Consider the following 25,494-nt stretch of genomic DNA (forward strand, 5'->3'; position numbering starts at 1 on the left):
CAGTGTGCAAGCTTTGGCATGTGGTCATTAGAACTGTATTCTTGAAAATTGATGCGGTATGCACTGTTTTCTTTGCAGTGAAAAGTCTTTTAGCACCAGGCTAGTTAAAGAAATACTTTTAACTTGGGGATAGAAAAGGATATCAAACTTAAGTGTATTGTTGCTTTTAGCATTGTTGAGCACATACATATAAACACAAGTCAAAAACTGCATATAAAAACAAAAAAAAAGTGGAGGCCTTCAGTTGTATATGGTTCTGCTGTCAGCATCAATAGGTGCAGTTTGAAAGCATAAAGCAGCTAATCAGTTTGTAATGTGCTCCTTTATCGCTTTCATTGTGTTTGTTATGTTATCAGTTTCAGACTTATTATCATTAAACCAAATTACTGTTTACAGTTTTAACCCCCACCACCTACACTTAATAACATCCATGCTGCTGAATAGACAATTTTATAAGACACACTTTAATAATATAAACATAAATCATTCTATCTGAAATTAAACATATAATTAAAGCTTTATAGTTGTCATAACCTGATGTGAGTTAGCTTCATACTACCACCCAGCGCTGGGCTGTTTGAACAGATGACCATTAATGAAAACACATATAAAAGAGACAGGTGATTTTATTCTGGCTCTTTCCCTTTAAACTTTTGTTTTCGGCTTTTACCATTTTAGAAGTAAATCATTACTGCTGCTATGTTAACATTTTAGGTCTGGCCTCCATATGCCAGTGTTTGTTTCTGTAATTGTAGAAACAGTTTTAACAAAAACATTTTTGCTATGTGCTGCTAAAGATATATGGATCTTTGCTAACCCTGCTGACCACATAAATTGTAAAATAGCATTCTTTTTAGTAATAAAAATTCACATAGATATGTTTTCATAATTGTAATTGAAACTAATTTTTTCAATACTTGTTATGTAAGTATTGCATTGTGAATCAGGCCTCATTATTTCTAGTTAAGTTAATTGTAAAAGGTGTTTCTCTTGTGGTTGTCTCTACCATAGACTGACAAATGGTTGGATTGTGTTGTATATCTTTAAAGATCTTTATATCTGTCTGCTTGTGTGCCCTGACTCTCTCTTGTTTTCATTTAAATACAGCAAAAGATGATGGAAGCATAGCGGTTGCCCTGGGTTACACAGCTCACTTGGTGCTGATGATTTCCTACTTCCTTCAAATTCCACTCAGGTATCCAATAATCCACAAAGGGTCAAGGTCATCAATCAAGGATAATATAACAGATAAACTGACTGAGAAAGAGAGAGAGTAAGTCAATGCTGCTAATTTTACTTTTTTTACTTAAATTTTACTTCAAATATGTTCAAACCTGTTCAAGGTTTTAAAAATAAATCTAGTGTTTAGATGTAAATGTCATAAATATTTAATGTATTATGTAACTTGTGATGGCACATTCTATAATGTATTCTAAATAATATAAAGATTGACTGATTGAATTAAAGTATTAATTAGTACTGTTTTATGTTTGTCTCAGCAATTAGTCCTTATCATCAATGACTGCTAAATTTACTGTACTTAAAATACATGTCTACCCTATTAAGTTTTAAGACACCCAGACTATGGCGACTTCTGCAAGTTAAAAAAGAAAATCTTTGCCCTACATTTGACAGATGTAGATGTAGGGATGTAGAGAAACATATATTACAATGCACCTTTCCTGCTTGCTATTTATGGGTTCAGCTATGTTTATAAGTTAAAGATCATTAAAGCTTTAGATTTTCATTCCAACTACTGTCTTATTTGAAAGACAATACAAGCTGTTAATTACATTTATTTGTCTGGTTCATTCTATATGTATATAATATAAGAACTGACACTGTACTTTAACTACAATTTTTTTTAATATATAAACTCTCCATGAAAAAAACAATCACTTTAATCGTGATGCATAATCCATGTGTCTGATATTCAATCATATGCTCACACCATTCCAAACACATGTATTGCGCCCAAGGTTATTTTTAAGTAAATCTTCTTGTGAATGGCTGGGTAACATTATTAAATTAAAATGATCTTTTAAATTGAACACCCACCTCCCTCCTTTCCATTGGTCAGAAGTCCTGTCCTGTAATAATTTATTCATTAGCTACCATAGTGCCTCATGTCATATCAACACTGCAGAGTGGTATACAGTTAGTAAATGAAAGCAAGTGAAACATCAGATGAAAAGTATGCTTTGTACAGTATTTGTGCATATCTGTGGTGCTTCAAAAAGCTGAAAGTCAGTTCAATGGTGCAGTTTCACAAACTGCTGTTGAAAAACTCAGAAATGATGGCTTTGTGCTTAACAACCAATGCTTGAGGGGAGAAGGGGTCTTCAATTCAAATTGTTGACACTGTTTGAATGTATGCCCCAGCTGTTCATTTTCCAAAAATTGTTTTTTCAATAAGCAGAAAAAAGACAAAATGTATTAAAGAACCATATGAAGAATTCTGTTTTTCCTCAGTCACGCATAATCTTTGAGATCCTTACTGTACATTGAAAATGATTCATCTTACTCTAGTACCATAGCACTAGTTACCATGTGCTTTTGCAGACCATGCCCCTTAGTCACCAGAACTTATTTTTACTCATACATCCATTGATCCATTTATTAACATGATTTATTCAGTACAGTCATAATGAACTAGAGTATGTCCAAACTGCAAAGGGCACAATTTGGATGCAGTGCTGCCATATATACAATATAGTCTGTTTATGCACATACACATACTCTTAAAAAAAAAAAAAAGGAACATTTTCAGATATTCTACTGTATATTGGTCTATTCTAAAAGCAGATATTGACAGACTTTAGAAAGCCCAGCCACAATAACCTCTTAGAATTCATTACTCTAGAGTGTGATCAAATACAGATCCTTCCAGAATTTATTGCAAAATAAAAACAGAATTAAGAAAATACAATTGAAATGGATTTTCAGCAAAATTCAAATATGTAATTTAAATGAATACCTTTCTTGAGATGCCTGGTATCACATGGCCACAAATGATAAAGCCAACATTATGTGAAGTGAAATACACTTGTCAAAAAGTAAATAATTACAGTATTGCATATGATACATCCCTTTGAGCTGCCTGTTTTTGATAATTGTGTGATAGACGACTTAAGGGAGTTGAGAAGCTTTCTCTGTTTTTATTGTGGTGTCCTAACCATTGATGGATATGTCCCATTTACATTTAGAAGTTACATTTCTTATTATAGTTAACATCTTATTATACTGTGACCCTTTGCATTTCTGTCTCTTGTCTCTGCTGGTTTATTTTATCAATCAGTTTGTTTCTCAAGATAATTTATTAGAATTTTATGTTTTCCTGTATTGAAGTCTTGTATGAAATATCTGTTTCCAAACGATATCATTGGCAGCATACTGGCACAGTGGTAGCGCAACTGCCCAGTAGTTAGGAGACCTGGGTTCGCTTCCCGGGTCCACCCTGTGTTTGCATGTTCTCCCCGTGTCTGTGTGGGTTTCCTCTGGGTGCTTTGGTTTACTCCCACCGTCCAAAGACATGCAGGTTAGGTGCATTAGCTATCCTAAATTGTCCCTAGTGTGTGCTTGGTGTGTGGGTGTGTGTGTGCACTGTGGTGGGCTGGTGCCCTTCCCGGGGTTTGTTCCTGCCCTGCACCCTGTGTTGGCTGGGATTGGCTCCAGCAGACCCTCGTGACCCTGTGCTAGGATATAGCAGGTTAGGTAATGACTGACTGACTGACAAACTATATCATGCTGCATCTTGCCACAAGTGAAAATAAGCAGTAATATATACATGCAAGCATAGCTGAAGAGTTTAGATGCATAAAATATAATTATTTTGGTTTGTGAATGATATTTGTTTTTTTAAATTTTGAAAATAATATTTATAAAAGAAAAAAACATGATCTACATTTAAAATGTTTATTACACTGTGTGAAGAAAAGAGAGTAACATACATTTTTAGTGCCACAAGTGAACAGTCAAAAATAAATTACACATGTGTAATTTTAGTTATAAAGTAGGTATGGTGACACTTAAATGCCATTATTTTTTTTTTTTTTTATAAAATCTACACAGTAGTAATATCCATCCATCCATTTTCCAACCCGCTGAATATAAAGTGTGCAATCTAGATAAAAAGTGCTGCAAGCATGTACAAACCAATGAATGCTCCTAAATGGTCTGAAGTCAAAGGATTGTCGTAAGAAAGTATTTTATTCTGTTCTGCAGAAACCATTATTATTCTAAATTCTTACATGGCATATGGAAATATGCTCAATGTAAATATTGATGAAAATATTTAGCTTATTTCCATGGAACCTTTCAGTTTCTTGAATATGTCACACAATATAATAGTGACTGGAAACACATGTTTACCAGGCTATATTGTACATTTTTAAAAGTTTTTAAAGTTTGAAGTGTAGCCAGTTATTTGTATCAAGCATTGTTTTTACAAGGCAAACTTGCCTGTAAATGAAACATTCACTTTTGACCATTAAGTGAGAAATGCTACGTCTTTGGGTGGTTTTCTCCTTCGAGGTGTTACACTTGACTCATGCAAATTGAGGGATTATAGCTACATACAGATACATACAACTGAAAAAGGAGTCTTGCTGAAATCTGTGGGGAAATATATATGCTCCTAAATCTTCAACCATAAAAATGCCTTTTTTCCCCTTTTCTAATGTATAAAGCAGGTCTTTAAATGCATTCTTGAATATAAATTTCAGGACTGTGTACTGCATCACCTTTATATAGACCCCCTCTGGTCAGTTCCTTAGCAAAACTTCTCTGTGTTCCAGAAATCAGATAATAAATACCTAGCTATAAAAAACATGACCTTTGAATGTACTTTAGCCCTGGACAAGCTTTCTGCTTGCTTAACGAGATTAACCTTGGAAGGCAACAAATATTCTGCAACTCAATCACAGTAAATTAAACTAACTGCTTCCATACCTCTTTCTGACCAACAAAACAAACATCTAACCCTTTAGCTTTCCTGATCACATTAGCACCGTGTCCATTAAAGAATGTCCTTAAAGATTTGATGACTCAGTTACAAAGCGCTGAAACCGATAACTACGAAATTCTTGTCTTTACTTTTTACCCATTTTAACTTTGCCTAACAAATGAGATTATTTAAAATCATTATTCTTCCAATGCCATATCCTTGCTATATGTTTGCCAAACACACATGCCATTTTTAGGTATCCACTCTCTTCATTCTTACCCTTTCTGCAAGTAGCATCTTCTAGAGGGATTTTTGTTCTTTGTTTTTACTGTTGTCTTAGTACTTGTAGAGTATGCATTTGTAGTGTTTTTTTACAGCTTTTTTTAGCTTGCAAAACATATTGTTCACTTGATGCCATGATACTGACTGGAGCCAAAATATTTACTGTGATTTCAAAGTTGATTGTAGCATTAGATTTTTCTGTAAAACTCTCTAATGAATTCAGTACAGCTAATATAAATTGGAAATAGTTTATTATAAGTATATTCTGATGTTATAAGCACTTTGAGCTACTGTTTGTATGAAAATGTGCTATATAAATAAATGTTGTTGTTGTTGTTGTTATAAATCACACTATAAATAATTTTGAACATATTTTTTATAAATAACACACTGGGAAACATTTTTTTGGCAAAAATATCTAAAAAAGAAACCAATGGTAAGAGAAATGCTACTTGACGTATAATTAAAAAAGTGAGAAGAAAGGTAATACATACAGGTTAGTTGCAATGACGTTGATAGTCTACTAACTAATGACTATGTAGTGGAAAAAATCACATTTTACTTACTATATAAATAATATTTCAAGGCATGTGGTAAATAGCTATCATCAAAAACTGATTAAGTGCATTACCAGCTAGTTATGACTGTAACAACTAACTCTTTGTTTTGTCGTTGTTGTTGTTTTTACCATTTAAGCACATAACACTTTGTGAAGTTGCCCTTTAAAAATCCAGTTACTTTCGTATTAGTGTTTGCTTGCTTTTAATCCAGCAGACATTGAATACATAACTGGATCCAGCAAATGAATTCTTCAGGATTTCAACAGATACAATATTAGATCTCCTTTTTGTTGAATACACCTTTTAAGAGGGGACTTTAGTTTAGTTCTACACTGATATAAAGGAGACCCAAAGCACTTACTGTCAGTCTCTAGCGATCTGTTTGTTTTTTCATTAATCAGGAAGTATTTTATAATGTATGTGCAGGAGGATATATAGTATTCTCAAACCAAAAAAATGTAATTTGTCCTTCCAACCATGTACTGAACACATTTAATCCAGATCTTGAATTGTGGGGAGACAGAGCCCATCCTGGAACATTTTTTAAAAAATTAAGTATTACTAAAGTAGTCAGATTCATTTTGACTGCATGTACTGTTTTGCAGTACGTTCACATTCTCTAGTAGTGTGTGAGAGACTTTATGTAGGACCAAGTCTGAATCCCATTTATAGGATTTTGCTCTTGTGATAACAAGTAATTAGATATCAAGTATATAACAAGTAGAAGCCTGTTAATTTTATATTTGTTTGCTTGTCAGGTTTATTTGTTGGCTAATGAATACCAATAAAGATGGTGTAGGTAGTTTGAAGGTCACAGAAATGTGTTGCAAAGGAACCCCACTTGCAAAGATTATGTAAATTAAATGTACAACTGAAAATCCCTGGGAAAGAATTAATTGAGTATGATTGAAGCTTAAGATGACAATTACTCTTTAAGCAAAAAGTGGTTTACAGTGATCCCCCGCCTATCGCTGAAGTTACATTCCAAACCCATCAGCAATAGGTGAAAATCCGCGATATAGAAAGACCATATAAATAAACATTTTTTTTTTGATAGTTTAATCCTTAAAATACCCCTCCCACATACTTTAAACACATGTAAACTTATTAAAGCACACGTTGTAAACACATGATATGTGGATGTCGGGCTAAGGATATGAGTAACATCTCTCTATTATATAATTTTAACGTCCCTTAAGACAAGGCACTGAAACAGAAGAACAGCTGCTGTACTGGCTTTTAAATGATCGGCGCGCAGAGCGACAAGCAGAACAGGCATCTTGGCAGAAGCAGCACAAAACCAGTAGCTGATCCATCCACTTCTGCATAGCGTGCATTCAACTCCCCCACCCTGCTTCACAACGTGAGCTGGAGAGACACAGAGTGGCAGGAGCATAGCGTACCTCCAGGGGGGTTAAGCGAAGCGATCGAGACCAGATCATCTCAGAGAGACACTTTGATGACATGCAAGACTAGACATTACAACCTTAGGAAGCAAAACCCGTGAGACGGTGACTTTTGCATGTCACGCCCTACTTACAAACAATTTAAAACAAGCTCACTGACATCTAACCTAGCAGTTGTTGGAATGCTTTTGGCAGACAAACTTCAGGTGCTCCCAGCTCTTAAAACAATGACAAGTAGAACACGCAGCTTGCCAGCTGCAGCAAGCTAGCAGATGATCTGAGCACTTCTCCTTTGTGTGCGTTCAACCCTCCCCCACTCCTCCTCCTCCTTCAGATTGCTAGCGGCAGAGATGCGAAGTGGCAAAAGGATAGCTACTGTACAGGCCTTTATAAGATTGACGCAAAGCGCGACAAGCACAACACATAGCTGGCCAGCAGCAGCAGCAGCAAGACACCAGCTGAACTGATTGCATCTCTTTAGTGTGCGTTCAGACCCTGCCTTCACAACGCGAACAGTGTTATCAGTCCCACGAGAAAGAGATTTAACAACGCCCAGGGCAGGAAATAAAGGACAAATATTGTTTTTACAAAAGTTTTAAAGTAAAAATGAAAATAATCCATATGTAACAATTCCCATGAAAATAACAATCTCTTTAAATTGTTTATCCGGTAAACCAAACACGGTGAGCCCAGCAAACAGGGGGCGGAGCCCCCTAGTAATAATAATAGTATTAATAAATCCACAATGTAGCGGAGGCGCGATAGCTGAACCGCGATATAGCAGGGGATCAGTGTAATTACAATCAAGCAAAATGAAAGTAGGTGTTGTCTTGTTTTTCCTTCATATTTTTAGTATTGTTTTTGCAGAAAGTTCTCTTTCTAGGTGTATCTGTGTTTTTGTTTTATCTAGAACTATATCAAAGTTGTAATTCCAGGACAGTCATTTACCGTCAGCTAGTCAGTTTTGTTTGCCATTCACAAAAACACAAGCAAAACCTTACAAGCTTGGCAGAAAAAATAAAATCTCTAATTATTGTTGTTCCTAGGGCTGGCAGATCATTTAAACCTGCTCCTTGGTGTATATAAGCGTTTCTTTATTATGTTAGGAGCTAACTTTAATGCTGATTGATCAAACGAAAGACTGTCGTCGAATGAAATTCAGTTGATTCAGGATCAGTAGAAACCTCACAATATCAGATTGACCTTTGATGCCTTTTAATGTGCTGTGTCCCTGCAGGATTTTTGTATGCTACAAGCATATAAGTGTATCGTATAAATTTCTTATAAATGTACAAATATGCCACAGATCCATTTAAAAAGGAAGTCATAGCAACATTTAACAATTCCATCCCATTTACTGAGCATTCCGTCAGCAGAAACTTCCTTTTAAATTTTAAATCACAATGTGCTTCTTGTGTCTGTTATTATTCTACAGTATTTACTAATGGAATACAGATTTTGATTTAAAAAAGAAAAAAAAATAGATTTTCATTTTTAAGCTAAGTTTTGTTTTGCAAAAGTATTAATCTCTTCATCAAAAGGCTTAGATTAGAGTTTGAGATCTAACAATGATTAATATGATGTCAATTTGTGCATTGGAGTAAATAATGCTAAAACCATGTGACTGTGATCATTTTTTTTTAAATATGTGATGTACATGAGAGCACTTTTCTTCAATTTTCTTTAAATGTACACAGATTTTGCCACTAAATGCCTTCTGTACCATCTAGCCATCTCTGTTAGTGGGTATGTTTAGAGATAAACAAGTGGATATGCCTATGGTGTCCTAGATAATGGACTATTTGTTGGGCAGACTGCAGTTTTTGAGACTCAAGGAGTACGTTTTTGATATGGATGTTAGCAACACTGGAGCACCTCAAGCCTACTAAGGAATCAAGGTAATTAAAAGGATAGGTTCAGTTATGGGATGCACTCTGGACCACATGGAGGTAGAAGCTAAGGAGAGATTTAAAACAATGCTGAATGCCATTATAAAAAATGCTACACATCCTTTCTCTCAACACACTTAACACGGAATACTTTAAGGAAAAGTGTATCAAGAAATGCTACTGGGGCTCCTTTGTACCAACAGCAATACACGTGCATAATGCCTCACTATAAATGTGGCTGCCAAGTCACATGTTTTCTTTTTTTAATTTTCTTCATTTTTGACATTCTGGTCAGTGTTGAGACAATAGTATATGTATGAATGTATCTATCTAGCTACTATAATGAGCCAAATTTCCCCATGAGGACAAATAAAACTCTATCTGTCCATCTATCCATCCATCCTATAGTTCGGTGCCAGATTTCAAGACGGACTCTAGAACAGATTGAATAGAATTCTTATAAACATCACCCTGTTTACATTTGATTTATACTCTTACAGTTTTTCTGTGATTATGTGTTTTCTATACTTCCATTTTATGCTCAAGATTCTTCCATTACAGTCATGGAGAGCAGTGATGGCCACAATGTAAAGGCAGTATTGTACATGTTTCTCGTGCATCAGGCACAAACAAGCACCGACATACTTTGGGCCAATTTAGGGTCTGAGTGTCCAAAGAGGGATGCCAGTATAAGAGTTTTGGAAAGAAATAACAATTTGTTGCTCATTTAGACTGACACACTCATCACTTACAGAGAGTTAACAGGATATGTGAAACCGAAGCATCTGTCTGAAGTACCTTGAATCTCTCGTCTTTGGCATACTTCTCTTCCATGCTTTTCTTCTTTGCAGATGTTTTAAATAAAAGGAGTTCAGTATGACAGATAGTAAAGTTGTCTATGTCATGTGCAAGAAAAGACCGGAGATTTTAAGATGCAGTAGGTTCATGCCTATGTGGCCTCCTACTGGTGATGCTTCTTTGAGGCTTGGTGAGAGTGGCTCTGCAAAACTAATGATTTTGTCAAATAGTACTATATCTTATTATTTTGAAAATCTCTCATTCAGCATAGAGTTTTATGTTCAAGCAGCTGCTTTTTATCATCAACCGTTCATTTTTCATCAGACACTCTTACAAGTTTAGTTAACTGGTGTATCATAAGCAAAGGTTATACAGGATATCTAAAAGAAACTGTAAGCACTTCATTGAAATAATATATTGTACACTACATATACATCAGATCAATAACGTTACGTTGTTGATCACAACCAGAGAGTATAAAATGTGGGCTTAAAAGTGTGTGTTTTTACCATTACAACAAAGTAGCAAGTAATAAAAATTGCAGACTTATAGAAAATTCTGTATCCAGTTGCCCTGAGAGAATGTAGTGCAATTTAAGAATGATCATAAACCCGCTATAGAATCACAAGTGTTTAACATATTAAGAATAAATGAAGATGGTTGATGCAGAAACATTATTTTAACTAAATACACCATGCAGAAAATATTTTTTTTAAATGTTACTTACACCATGTACTTTGTAGTGATGGCTTAGAAATATTCTTAATATAATGTTTTTTATTGAAAACTGAGGTAATAAAGATTATGCTTCTTTGGAAGTGAAAAATGGCCAGTGCTGGAAATGACAAGCAATATCAAAACGTCAATGAATCTCACAATACTAGTGTCACATAATTCACGTAAAGTTAGCTACTTTTTTTTAGTTTTTTTTTAAATAAGCTTACGTGAAAAGCAAATTCTTTTCAAGATACTGAGTATGCCATCATGTAATCTAAGCTGAACTAATACCCGAGTGTTGAAATTTAAAAATAAAAAAATAAAAAAATAAATATAAATATATATATATATATATATATATATATATATATATATATTGTGAACGATTGGGGCGCTCGCTCCCTTGAACCCCTGTCCACGACTCCAGACACCAGGTAAAAGTCCTCAAGTTGACTTTATTTTCTTGCCACAGTGCACAAAGCACACTCTCCTCCACAATACTCATAAATCACCAATAAATCACAATAATACAATCCTCCAGCTCCCAGACGCGTTGCCACCCTTCCACCCAGCTCAGCTCGTTGTCTGGGAGTTCCCATAGTCCTTTTATACCTCCTGACCCGGAAGTGTTTCTGCCCAATAGTCCACAAGTCCTTTTCCCTTCCGGGTCAGGGTAAATAGTCCCTTTCTTCAACCCGGAAGTCCGTCGCTCTTCCTGTGACGAACCTCTGGGTCACAGGGCACGATGCATAAAAACTCCAATGTCCATGATGCCCTACTGGGCTTCTGGGGACCTCCACGCTGCAAGGAGGGCTCCACCTGGCGGCTTGGGGGTATTGGCCGGGATAAATGGCCGGCTATCCATTACATATATATATATATATATATATATATATATATATATATATATATATATATATATATATATATATATATAAATAAATACAGTGTTAGAAACTTGCCTTTCACAGTTTTAGGAATTAAAAATGTGTGTGATAGTGTTATTCTTACATTGGTGTAAGGTCAAAAGTTTTTGAATGTTTCATAACAAAAGATTTGATTTCATTTACCTCTGGATTCAAAGGAAACTTGATTTATGCCATAAATAGAAGTCACAAAAAGAAGAACCTTTTATGCATTCGGTCTGTTATTCAAATTCTAATTATGTATCTGTCTACCCAGTGAATCCCTCACTTACTGTATATCTTTCCTTCTTCCTAACCCGCTTATCCAAGACAGGGCCATGGGGCTGCTGGGTCTTGTCCCAGCTTCATAATATTAATCTGTTGCTTTCCTGATGCTAGCACAGTTAGATTGTTGTTCACATTCTAAATTCCTTTGAAAAGAGTTAATGAGTCACATACAGTATATTCTACTCTCTCTGCTGTCATGAAGGAAGCAAGTGCCCAGGGGCGTAATTCCCAACTGTTTTTTAATTTTTTTATTTTATTTACTACTATGTACCCTTTTCCCCCTTTTAGTCAACTATCATCTATAATTCAAATACACACTAGATGGCACTCTAAATTGTGATTTGTAGTAAATGCTGAATATTTTGATGCATATTGTCTTGTCCATGCACTATTAGAATATACAACTTTTAAGTCTGTTTTTATCCTCCAGCATCTTTCAAGACAGATTACTAACACTGTCACTGATAAGACCGATGATGGTTGGTACTTTTAAGAACGTGTTCATTTATTTCTTTTCTGTCTTAAACCTTTTCAAAAGTAAACCTGTTCCTTAATATTTCTTCTTCTTTCAAAAAATTGTGCCAGCAAACAGACTCAGATTGGCATTATTCAATATTTTTGTGTTTCCAACAGTGCCTTGAAATCATAGTTAAATTTTGTAGTTCTCAAAACAGAACTCAAGCAATGCGCTTTAAGGCTATTTCCATTCAAGGCATTGTACGATATTGTGCTTGCACTACTGTTAGCTATATTCAAAAATCTTAAATCAAGAAAGAAAAAAAATGAATTGGTTTCATAGGACATGGCACATATTTACTTATTACAATTTGGTAATTGCACAGTCTTCACTGTTGCTTTCATTTTTGTTTTTTTTCCAGGCAATACCCAGTTCTGAACCCCTTTTTATTATTCAATATTTATTCTTTCTTCTAACGTGTATGTTTTGTTTTTATAGGTACAGACTTGATACAGCTGTTTTAGTCAAAATTTTCAGCTGTGTTTAGCTTTTTGAAAGGTTTTGTGCAATGCATTATGTACATTATATCTATCTGTGCTTGACACAAAGTTGTTAGTAGTAGTAGTTGTAGTATATTGCTGTTATGGGTATTGCAGATGGACAGTGTTTTGTGTGAACCCAACCAATGAGTGTTTCATCATTAAAATTCATTAAAATGTTTAAATCAGACTTCACAGTTTGTAACCCAGAATTAAAGCTTTTTTATAGTGTTACGAGTTAGTCACACAGAATAAGTAGAATCTGTTTGTTTATATACCAAAGTCAATATCTTTATGCCATTGATTCCACTTTCGAACAGCATGTGGTAAATTTATATGTAGAACTTAAAGACTTATTAATGAAATTCACTAAGACATATGCTGTATGTGTATAACTATGCTGAAACAAAATGATCAAACCTTTTTTGGAATTATGAAAAGCCACAGACCCCCTACAAATAAATAAATTAGTTAATTTTAAAAAGTATAATCACTGGGGGATAATGTGTATGTTGTGATTGAAAGAGGATCTTATAGGGAAGTGGAATGTTTTTAATTAAAACACACTAAACACTTTAGCAGTGTGTTTGATTTTCAAAAGTGATAGGTGTGCTTATCAACTTAGAACTCTACCAAGAGTGCACTTTTGCTATTTGATTAAAATGCTTAGCAGTGTTTATAAAGATCATTTAAGCGCTGAAGAGAGGGGTTAATGTTGAGAATGCAAACAGTTTACAGTGAAGTTAGAAATTGTCTGTTTTGGCTAAAGACCTGACTGTGTAAGCTACATAGCAAATGTACTTGAGTGATAAAGCTTTATACTGTATTTTTTGGAATGAGCTTAATTGTTGACATAATAGAAAGTTCTGCCTTAAATGCTCTTTGATTTTTTTTGCTTTATTTTTGCAGAAAATGCAGAGCATACAAAAAGTAAACTGTATTAATTACATAGATTTGCTCTGCATTTTTATTACTTGTATTAACTCCTGATTATAGTAAGTGCTGCTATCAATATGAAACATTCTTGGTCATGGAACTGTGTTTGACTTTTCTACCTCTTCAGCGCTTATTGTAAGATTGCACAGTCTGTACACATCTGCATAAGTTTTCTCCTTATCTGCTATTTTGGCCTGTTACGAGTGAGTTCCAAGATTGATTTTGGCTTTGGACCCAACGCTGTCAAGACATTGTCCCGTTCTCAGTGTCCCTGTAATGGAAGAAGTAAATTGTGAAATATTAATCAAATAATTACTAATTACTAAATTTCCTGACTGCAGTAATTGAGTAAGGGACCCTGAAGAACACTGTGTTGTAATATTCAAGACAGGTGAAGAAAGCACTAAATGAGTAACAGGTGAATACATTGTGGATTTAAACCTTTAGTTTTCGGTAGTTTTTAATTTTGTTTTTAACAAACCCAGGCCTGAGTGAAACTTTAATTTGAAAGTTACAGTGCCCTCTGCTGATATCTGTTCATAATGCATAAAGTGTCTTGAAATCATACAGTAATTAAGATTAAAGTGTGTTGCATGAAATGCTTGGTATTGCAGTAGCTTAAGCTATGCTGAGAACGAAAATGCTATTTTTAGAAATATATATATATATATTACAAATGACAAATTTCACTTCTGCATTTTATTATTGCTAATATATAAGATGGTAATGGATGTCACTAAGTATGTTCACCGGATATTTTTCAGAACCGATAAAATATTACTTAAATGCTCTTCAAATAAACTAAAGGTCATTAATGCGTTTATGTGCAGTACTTCACATATTATTAGCATTCATACTTTGAAACAGCAGTACATTTCTCAGTGCCAGAAGTTTTAAATTGCATTTTATACTTTTAGAATTAAGTATCTGTCTTATCTTAAACTAAAATTCTGTAGAATCTTAAAGTCCAATTAGATTTGTAAGTCATCAGCATTAAAATCTATGTGCTTTTCTTTTGTATGTGCATTATTATAAAGCACGGACTACTAGCACTGTAACTATGAAGTAGATGTATCTTGACATTTTATATATAAATTATAAAACTTCTCAGTAGAAAGAATTATGATTAGGCTATGAACATTTTACAGTAGTTTTCATTTGTATTGTCACTGTGGCTTTTTAAACAAATTGCAGTGTACTTACATATCACATTACAGTAATTAAACACAATGAAGGATACAATCAGTATATTTCAAACATTGATAGAAAGTTACATTAGGCCATACAGATCCCCAAACTCCTTCCCCAACCACTTTAATTAAGTACATGAACAAGATAAATACAAGCTGGAGGGTATTGGATTAGCTTGACGTATATTGCTCATTTTCGCAATTTAAAATGGGCTACATGGGGCTTGAGTCCAAACATGAAAACAAAAGTTTAAAACTTGTCAAATAAATTAATTTTTCAAACTATCAGAGTTATCCAGTAATTCTCTCACATCCTGAGATTGTACACATATTGTTACATTACATATCCAAAAGTGTTTAGCCATTGTAAATAAAGACTGATAAAAAATGTAATGTAGTTTTATCAGTTCCATTCAGATTTGTTGTCTTGTGTTGAAAGAAGGGATGTCACAAAAAAACAATACTTTGCTATAAAGTTGATAGTGAAATTTTGAAAATGTATTAGTACTGGCTTTTTTGTACGGTATCTGTAGTACCAAGTTCAATTTGGTACTGCGCTTGTGTGACTGCAAGTACAAAAATTGCTTCAGAAGGCACAATAATATGTGAGAAAAACATGAGTAAAAACTACATGTAAAAAAGTCATGATAATTAGTGATGTGTATCCTCCAGAGTTCACATCTCAATGGAAATGTTCACAAACTTCGCCAAACCTGGTGAAATGCATTGAAATCAAGGTGGGGTGGGCTAAACTAGTTTTGAGTGGATAATAATGGTGCAATAGTCTTAATAGACCCTGAAGGCTATGGAGTAGCAAGCAGTACTAGGCTCTGCGATACCATGCCTCAAGCAACAAAAGGTGCAAATGGAAAATTTCCACAAAGAAAGTACAACAAATGACCTAAAACAAACAGTAAGTTAAAAATATATAATAAAAAAATACGTAATTGCACAATTGAAGGAATAATAATAATGAAAGATTTATTACTAATTACAAGGTCTTTCTATATTTTCCATTGAAGAAAACCGTGCACAGGTACATCGGAAATAAACAAGATATGTTAGTGTAGTGGATGCAGCCACACCATGTTGCTAATTACACATGCTGGCCGAAGAGTGATTTCAAAAAATGTTGCAAGGCATGGCCAGTCAGAGCTCTGAAGACTGGAACTATTTGAGCACAAGTCAGACATGATGATCTTTGAGGTTTCGAGGTCAGCATTATCCTCTGGTTGTGTACTTCATGCTGGAAAGTGGCAATACAGGGTATCAACAACAACAACAACATTTATTTATATAGCACATTTTCATACAAAAAGTAGCTCAAAGTGCTTTACCTACTGAAGAAAATAAAAATAAAAGACAAAATAAGAAATTAAAATAAGACAAAATTAGTTAACATAGAAAAGGAGTAAGGTCCGATGGCCAGGGTGGACAGAAAAACAGAAAAAAAAAACTCCAGACAGCTGGAGAAAAAAAAAATCTGCAGGGGTTCCAGGCCACGGGACCACCCAGTCCCCTCTGGGCATTCTACCTAACATAAATGAAATAGTCCTCTTTGTATTTAGGGTTCTCACGGAGTCACTTGATGTTGATGGTCATACAGACTTCTGGCTTTTAATCTATCCATCATTGTTGGAACATCACGGTGCTTTGAGTAGATGGTGGTGGCCACCAAAAGGATACCGGAAAAGGAAAACAGAAGAGAGAGTAGGGGTTAGTACAGATTTTAGAGCCACCATGAATAGTTATTATAATGAGTTGGAGATATAGAGTATCAGGATTTTGATTACAGTGAAATTATGAGAAAGCCATGTTAAAATAATGTGTTTTCAGCAGTTTTTTAAAGTGCTTCACCGTATCAGCCCGGCGAATTCCTATTGGCAGGCTATTCCAGATTTTAGGTGCAAATCAAGTACTGCCACCAAGTAAATAACCCTGATCTCTGTGCACTCACAGAGTTCCAATCTTCGGGGCACTGATTGGCAGTGCCACACAGTGGCTGTCATTAACAGGTCTGCACTATATAGGAAGGAACATAACATGCCTAATCCAACAATGAACACACAACATATAATGAATCTATGCAGAACAACAAAGTTGGTCAGCTAATGTAGTCATGAGTATAATTGCTAAACATACTGAAAGTACATATGTCATATTTGAATGGTACGTTGATAAATGTAACGCGGTCTCTCAGTTACAATGAATTCACTACAGGTACCGTCAGCAATTACTGTAGTTTTTTTAATTGTGATTTAGTACAATGGCATAAGGAATAGCAAAGTCTGATCAACCCTACATGGCAAGATACTTTGATAATAGCATAACAAAGGCTGTTTTACTGAAGTTCTGAAAAATTGAATAATTAACAAGTTTGTTTTCGCACAGGAAGCTTTAACGTTGTGACAAATGTAAACAAAGGAAGAGATTTGGACAATTAAAGCAGCAGGCATTTGTAACATTTGAAAATTAAATCCGTTTCACTCATTTGTTAAATGTAATTGTTTTCAGTAATTTATATTTAAACAGATAGTAATGCAAATATAAATCTTACAAAACCGACAATAGCTAATGTTACAAACCTAACAAAGTGATTCTCTGACATACCAGATTTTAAAAGCATGTAATAAACCAGCTTTAAAGAGGCTGTTTAAAAGAAAATATTCTGAAATATCTAGGAATTCACTAATTCAACAGTACAGATATAATAAAGTTTGAGTGTTTATTTTTAATATTGATTTTAAACAGTATGTTTCAGCTACTTGAAAGAATGTTGGAACTCACTACCATCTGAGCTTAAATATTGAATCATTTTTACTTTTCAGATCTAAACTTAAAACTCATTTGTTTAAGACTGCTTTTTCTCTTTAATTATAATTGCTCTGTCTGATTTTAATTTTTGCATTTTAGTTTTGTTTAGAATGTGTGTTTTATCTATTGTTTGGTGTCCTTGAGTATTTAGAAAGGCGCCGATAAATAAATAAAAAGTATTATTATTTTGAAAATAAATTTTGCCAAATGCACATGGAAAGGTAAATCAGGTGTTTTATGATAATACGGTATTGTTCTTTAATAATTCTTTGCATTTATATAGCTCTTTTCTCACTACTCAAAGCGCTCAGCAATTGCAGGTTAAGGGCCCAACAGAGCAGAGTCCCTTTTGGCATTTATGGGATTTGAACCAGCAACCTTTCAATTGCTAGTGCAGATTCCCTAGCCCCACTTGTTTTTACCGTGGGGAAATTCCCATACATATCACAAATCAAATTCAAGCCTTGTACTGTATTTTAATATTTATGAATGCCAATAGTAGTTTACGTATATGGTACAGTATGTTTATAACTACTTAACACTAGAATTACTAGAGCCTACGAAAAAACTCATAGATCCTTCCCACCTTAAATCGCTTCTTAAATCCGTTCGCAACTCTCCGCCAGTGTCTTCTGTCTTCTAAATGTGCCAATAAAGACAAGCTGCAAGCAGCCGGCTATTGCATCCCTCCACTGACTTAGAATGTGCTCGAACTTCTCCCAGCTCATGCCTCGATTGATTGAGTTTTAGAGTGGAAATAATAGATTGTTATTTGGAACACACGCATTTCATGTCTGTTCCGTTTCTATAGTAATCTGTGTAAACACATTTTTAAAACAGAAACTTTTCCATATTCTAGTAGTAAATGACAAAATGTAGGCATAAACTATATAATGTATGAAGCCTGAAGTCCAAATATGAAAGAAACACTTTCACAAAAGGTACAAATAGAACAAGTGCGCTTTTATTCAAAAATATAACTGCAGAAAAAATGTCGTGTTAGTAAGCCACATTGACACACATTTACTACAGCTGCCTCGGTGACACACAAATGCTGGCGAATCTGCCGTCTTCGTATCTCACCATCACTTGATTTTCTTTTTATTCAGTTTTATTGAGTGTTACTGTTCACGCTGAATTAGTATGCACCTTATGGTCTATGATGTCAAAAAAAACCAGAGACATAGGTACTGTATATATGATATTTGTAATTATTCGTTTTATTACCTGTATAGTACATTTCGGAAAACTTTGTGGCATGGATGCAACATTATTAATATTATTCATATTCATTCGCATAACATCTTGCGGTTTGTAATCAGTAACCGCATGTTTTTTTTCCCCCAATCTTGCCAGTCCCCACATGTTGCTGTATGCTGTTTCTTTTGTACTCTAGGACATGCAGAGGAAAGAATAGTAAAGAGCATTAACTTTAGCGCAATGCTTATATGCAATCATCAGACACTCCCCATCTGACACTGCTGCTTTCACATAAAGACGCGCTTTAGCTCTGCAGTGTACTTGTGACTGCATTCTCGTACCAGTGCTTGTGAACTGAAGTGTCTGCGTGCACTTTTCGTGGCATTACACGTGTATTTTTTGAGCATGCCTGTGTCGCTCAAACACAGGAACATATGTTGGTGTACAAGTATAACAAAACAAGTGCACTTTTATTCAAGACTATAACCGAAGAAAAAAGAAAGCAAGTTACAGTAGGCGGTTGATACGACAGCTTGCGTGGTGCAATGGTAAGAACTGCTGATTTCCGATCCGTGCTATATAAAATCATCACATTCAAATATTGACAGTTCCCACAAACCCAAGGACCACCCTTCCTACATTTACGACATGTGTACTTGTTGCAGTGTACACACCTCTCTGTGCTATGGTTCCTATTACACTGAATGAGCACCTGGCACTGTATTTTCTTCAAAATGTACAAAAGAAACACCACCATACAGCAACATGTGGGGACTGGCAAGATTGGGGAAAAAAAAAACACGCGGTCACTGATTACAAACCGTAAGTCAGATCGGGTTTGAATACATGCTGGGGCTGTTACAGAAGGTGTGAGCTTATTCAGTGCAGCAGTTTCAACGCACAGTACATGCAATATTATTTGAAAACAAACAGTGTCAGATCGGGCGTATATTCAAACCCAATCTGCTGCTGTTTGTTTTCAAATAATATTGCATTAGTGCGATGATGTTTTCACATATATTGTCTCTTTCTTTCATCTTGCGGTTTGTAATCAGTGACTGCGTGTTCCAAACCCCCCCGATCTTGCCAGTCCCCACATGTTGCTGTATGGTGGTGTTTCTTTTGTACTCCAGGACATACAGAGAACAGAATACAGAGCAGTAAGTTCAGCGCTATATGCAATCAGACAGACAGACAGACAGGCAGAGAAGTCACAAGATATATAAATAAACAGGGAAGGCACCGTATGATAAATATATAAAAAAACAGCTAAGGGGATAGATCGATAGGAAGGAAAGGCACTATGTGGTGGGCAGACAGGGAAGCTGCTATATAATAATAAAATTACTGTTATTACTATACAGATTGACAGGGAGTTCAGGCAGGCAGAGCGGCAAAGGTTAAAAATAAAAAAAAAATAACACTTTCTCCCCAGCGGGGAATCAAACTCAGTCTCGGCAAGCCTGCTGCTCTCTAAGTCAGCAAATCTTACCAGTACGCCATGGAAGCTGTTGTATTGTTCTTGATCCTTTTGTGAAAGTGTTTATTTGATCTTTTGACTTCAAGCTTCACACATTTTATAGTTTATGCTTACATTTTATAACATTTATTACTAAAATATGAAAAAGTTTCTGTTTTAAAAATGTGTTTACACAGATTACTGTAGAAACAGAACACACATGAAATGCGTGTGTTCCAAATAATGATCTATTATTTCCACTCTAAAACTCCACTTCACTCCCAGATAATCAATCAAAGCATGAGCTAGGAGAAGTTTGTGCACGTTCTAAGCCAGTTGGAGGATGGAATAGCCGGCTGCTTGCAGTTTGTCTTTATCAGCACATTTAGATGACAAAAGACGCTGGCGGAGAGGTGCGAACGGTTTTAAGGTGGGCCAGATCTACAAGTTTTTTCATAGACTCTGGTAATTCTAGTGTTAATAGACATTCAACTATTTTAAAACTGGTGCTTGTATTAGTATTTATATATTTTATCTTCACTTTCAAAAGAAGACACTATATTGTTCGCTTGAATAATGGGGGTACTTTTAATAATATGAATGGGGTTTCTGTGCTGTATCCTAAAATTTCACTGGTATTGCAACATCCCTATTACAAAGAACAGTGAAACTTGTATCTGTGTGTTTGACAACAACTCTTACCATGCTGTCATTCAGTTTGAATTTTGTTCCAAAGGCTATGAATTATATAACCACACAAAATGCTATTAGGTGAAAAGTTGCCTCTAACACTTTGCCCTCTTCTATTTTCTGTTGTCTCCCAATAAACCCTGTGGGTTTGTGGTTCATTGATTTAGTTAAGGAAAAACACACATAAAATCACTGGTAATGACATTCCACCTGTTTAGCATACTTAACAATAAGTAGTACACAGTCAATACCAGTTTTCTGAGAGACGGGGAGAATAATCATAATATCAGTACATGTCATATTACTTGGTAAAGTCCATTTTATAGCACAAATTAGTAAAGAAAAAAATGATAATACTTAATTAAAACTGAAAAGTCTCCTCAGTGTGATTGCTTTGTAGCTAATGTACTTCTGTATGCAGCTTTTTATTACATATGTATATTAAAAAGACACTAGGCTGAAAGTAAACATATTTATGAAGTTATCACGTAGTCTTTATAAATACTAGCTTATTGTAGTATCTAAACAACTGCATGTGCTGCATAGCAGATATAAAGCAATAAAACATTGAACAGTGTCAGTATTAATTAGTTGATTATATTTTTATGTTAACATTTTTTGACTGCTACATATCACTGCATCTGCAGAAAACTCTTAGTGTATTCTGTCCTCGTTTATGTGGAATATGCAGTTCACCATGCATGGTGTGCTTTCTAAAATGATATAGTGTCATTCAAGTATATTCATGTTAATTGAACTCCCAGGTGCTCAGTGTTTTTAAAAATATTAGAAGTACTGTACACTACAAAGAAAACAATGTTTTGTTTTGGAAGATTCTCTGTATTGTAACATACTGCAATCGCTCCTCTTAAAATCTTCCAATTCCTTTAGATGGGCATATTTAGAAAGGATTCCATGTTGCTAAAATTTCTAAATAAGAGACCTATTTTCTAACAAAAATAGTTTAAAAAGTAACTATAGGTATAAAAAAATGATGGATGAACAAATTATCACTGTTGGACTCTTGAGTGATTTGTAGCCAAAACTGTGATCAAAAAGCAAGTATTAAAAGCTCTGTACATAATAAAACAGTAGTGAAGTTCATTCCTAATTTGAGCCCAGACAGTATCCAGCTGAATGTCTTTTTTTGCTTGTTTGTTTATTTTGGTTTTGTTGTATAATCTTAAAATTGCTTTCAACAGCTTTTGCTTGTTTTAAAATAGTAAATTTTCAAAAGGAGTCTGCTTGACTTATTAAAATATCCCAATTTGCATGCACAGTTTAACATATTAGATTTGGGTCTTTACACATACTGATGTTTATGTAAAGATATTTTCTGTCTTCCAGGTATTTGTGGTCAGCTATGTTACCACAAAATTGCAGCTTATATAAAGGGACATTAAAAATATTTCTAAGTTGACAGAACACCAAGTGTAGCAAATAAGCCAGGTTACCTCCTTAATACCACACAAGAAAATAAACACCCTATGAATAATGTCATACATTGAAGTACAAATGTTGTACTGTTTATGTGATAACCATAAAAAAGTATCCCCATTATCGTCATGTTCATTGCATCTTCACTGCATTTCATCTAATCTTCAATCTCAGAAGTTTCTTTCTTTGGACATCTGGATAAGTTGATTGGTTTTTGTTTCTTGGCCTTTTGGATGGGAACAAGTGTTGTGTCTCCAAAATGTATATTTTGAAATTGTCATTTTTTTCTATGTATGGCTAGAATTCTGTCCTAGTTAAAGTTTATAATTCCCGATTTTCTCTTATGGAGGCATGGTATTAAAGTGGTTAGCTCCAAGAAATTCTGACATCGACACAGTCTGGGTGGAGTTTTCATGTTTTCACTGTGTCTCTGTATGTTTTTCTCATGATGTTTTGTATTTTGTAAACATCCTGAAGGCATGCTTGTTTGGTTCTTTTTCTCTGTATGGGTGAGGTTTCTGACCTTATGTTAAAAAGACCTCTACGCCTCCACACAGCTTAGATCAGAAATTCGCCATAGGAAGTTTAGTTAATCATCAAGAATTATTTTACTGAAGGTCTGTATAAACATTGTGGAATAAGCGCTTGGTTGGTGCCGACCCGAAGCAGACTGACAACAGAGACACAGGTGAATATGAACAAAAATATTTATTTTTGTATTCTTCAGACATGAGGCACGTCATCCTTTGTTCCACAGGCCCTACACAGTCCCCAAAACACAAACAAAAGAAAACACCCAAAAAATCACTCTCTTCTTCCCCCACTCCGCCCAAGCAGGTTTGTCCTCCTCCCCCCGACTCTGGCGCCTCGAACAGTGGCTGCACGCTCTTCTTATAGCCCATCCAGAAGTGCTTCAGGTAATAATTAACCTAATTAATGCTGCATTCCAGCCCACATGGGCTCTTTAAGCTGTGCAGCTCCTCCCGGTGGTGGCCATGGAGCCCAACAAGGATGAGCCCTGAAGACCCACGCTTGTGGCCCCGATGTAACCCAGAAGGGCTGCCACCACACGTTCCACGGGGACATAGTGTGCATCCTATGGCTGCTCCCCTGGACCCAGTGTTAAAAGGGCGTCCCGGCCATCTGCCATAACATGTTATGTCAGGTATTAAAAAATTTAATTTAAAAATAATAGTACAACTGAAAATGCACCTGTTTTCATCACTTTTACATTGCAATGAGACGTCAAGCAAAATGACACCTAACTAGCCAATAAAAGGTATCATTTTGCTTGATTTCTCATTACATCCATAATGGCTAACACGGTAGTTTACACTTGTAACTGACAGTCACATAGAGCCTAAATCTGTCTCTCCAGGAATAGGTGCAAGGTAAGGACCATCCTTAGATGAGTCACTAGTCTGTCACAGACCACACAGCAGTATGCTTACTCCCAACAGATAATGCAAAGTCACTAACCAATGTGACAGAATGTAAAAAGAAGCCAGAGGAATACATGCAAACAGAGCAGGAGCCTTAACTCTGCACAGAGTATAGGGCTATCACAGAACAGCAAGAAAATTAAAGACTAATAATGTAAATTCAACACACAATTAATTGCTTGCACAGGTTTTGTTTGAAAATGTAGATTCATACAGTAAATATAAAACCTACTTTACAGTTCTAAGAAAAGGATTTTTCAGAATAGGCTTTGTTTATTATTAATATATTGTACATATTTTAATATGTAAGATATTTTAAAAACAGCCCTTTAATTTTTATTTCAATGTTTTTTCTTTTAGATTTCCTTTGCATCCACGAGGAGAACGCTTTCAGTTTGAATATGGTGTTTATTTATTGAACAAAAATATAGCCCAGGTAAGTCTTATTAGCTGTTTATGAAATATCATCTGCTATTAGAATTTCACAGGGTGCCTTATATGCATAGTGTGCCTTTTAGGATGTACAAATAGGTCCCAAGTATAACTGAATTCTGGAAAATGCATTAAAGATAAGATTAAATGAATTTTGCAACAGCTGGTATATTGTATACAGTATTTGGTGGTGGATTTCTGAGCACATATTGATAATGTTTCTGTTATGCTGCAGTGTATGTAAAATTAAATTAGCCACAGGATTGTAAGCAAATAAATGGTAATATATTGTGTGTAGCATGTTGTGTAATTAAACTAATTTAATGATTGAAAAACCTCATTGTATTGTTTGTTGCATAGTGTATTGTAACTTTATAAGTTGGTCTGATAATAGACCAGATAAAAGTTATATCTTGAAATGAATGCATAATAGAGAGTTGTAATATGCTAAATGCTAATGCAAAATTATGCTGTCCAACTGCTGTAGTAATGCCAGCCCAAGTTTGTGTGGAAGGCTAAATCTCACTTGTCACCTGTCTTATCTGGAGCTTTTTCTCACATACCTGAGAGCATTTCCTCAAGTCTACTTTTGAATCCCCACTCAATTACTAGCAGAGAAAAACTTCTGAAAACTTCACTTAGGTTTACATCCAGAGAGCTGAGACCATTGAATCCCTGAGTCCATACCAGCAATTACAGGACCAGATCTAAACAGCAGCTTTATTTCTCTCTTTGAAAGTTAGGGTCCCAACTTGTCCAAACTAGAATATTGTGTCTGTTGACGTGTGGAAATTATCTGTAAACTGCTATAGCCACTGTTTCTTTTTGACATGAATTTTATAATGTTTTGCTATTTTACTTGTTTTTATATAATGAAGGTATTTTTCAATTAAAATTTGTTGTCAACTGCATCAGTAATTAAATCTACTATAAAAGCCATACTGTATTATACTGTATACCTTTTCAGTATTATTAATTTTTACATGCTCAGAAATCCCATAGGTAAAATTTAAAAATACAAGAATTGTCAAAACTGCTAAAATGTTTGCATATTCCATGACCAAACTTTTCAGATTGTAAGAGAGTATATATTACGCTGGTGTCCAAG

General features: G+C 34.9%; 1 protein-coding gene across 2 annotated transcripts in view; it reads left to right on the forward strand.

Moving 5' to 3' along the window:
* The window catches only part of uvrag (UV radiation resistance associated gene), a 331,183-nt gene that overhangs the window by 167,075 nt on the left and 138,614 nt on the right, over positions 1-25,494 (forward strand). For both annotated transcript variants that reach the window (XM_039744584.1, XM_039744585.1), the window contains 2 exons: positions 1,108-1,273; positions 24,315-24,390. In XM_039744584.1, coding sequence (XP_039600518.1) covers positions 1,108-1,273; positions 24,315-24,390 — 242 coding nt within the window. The remainder of the gene's footprint in view (positions 1-1,107; positions 1,274-24,314; positions 24,391-25,494) is intronic.

The sequence above is a fragment of the Polypterus senegalus genome, chromosome 2 (assembly GCF_016835505.1).
Source record: "Polypterus senegalus isolate Bchr_013 chromosome 2, ASM1683550v1, whole genome shotgun sequence".
Lineage (NCBI taxonomy): Eukaryota > Metazoa > Chordata > Cladistia > Polypteriformes > Polypteridae > Polypterus > Polypterus senegalus.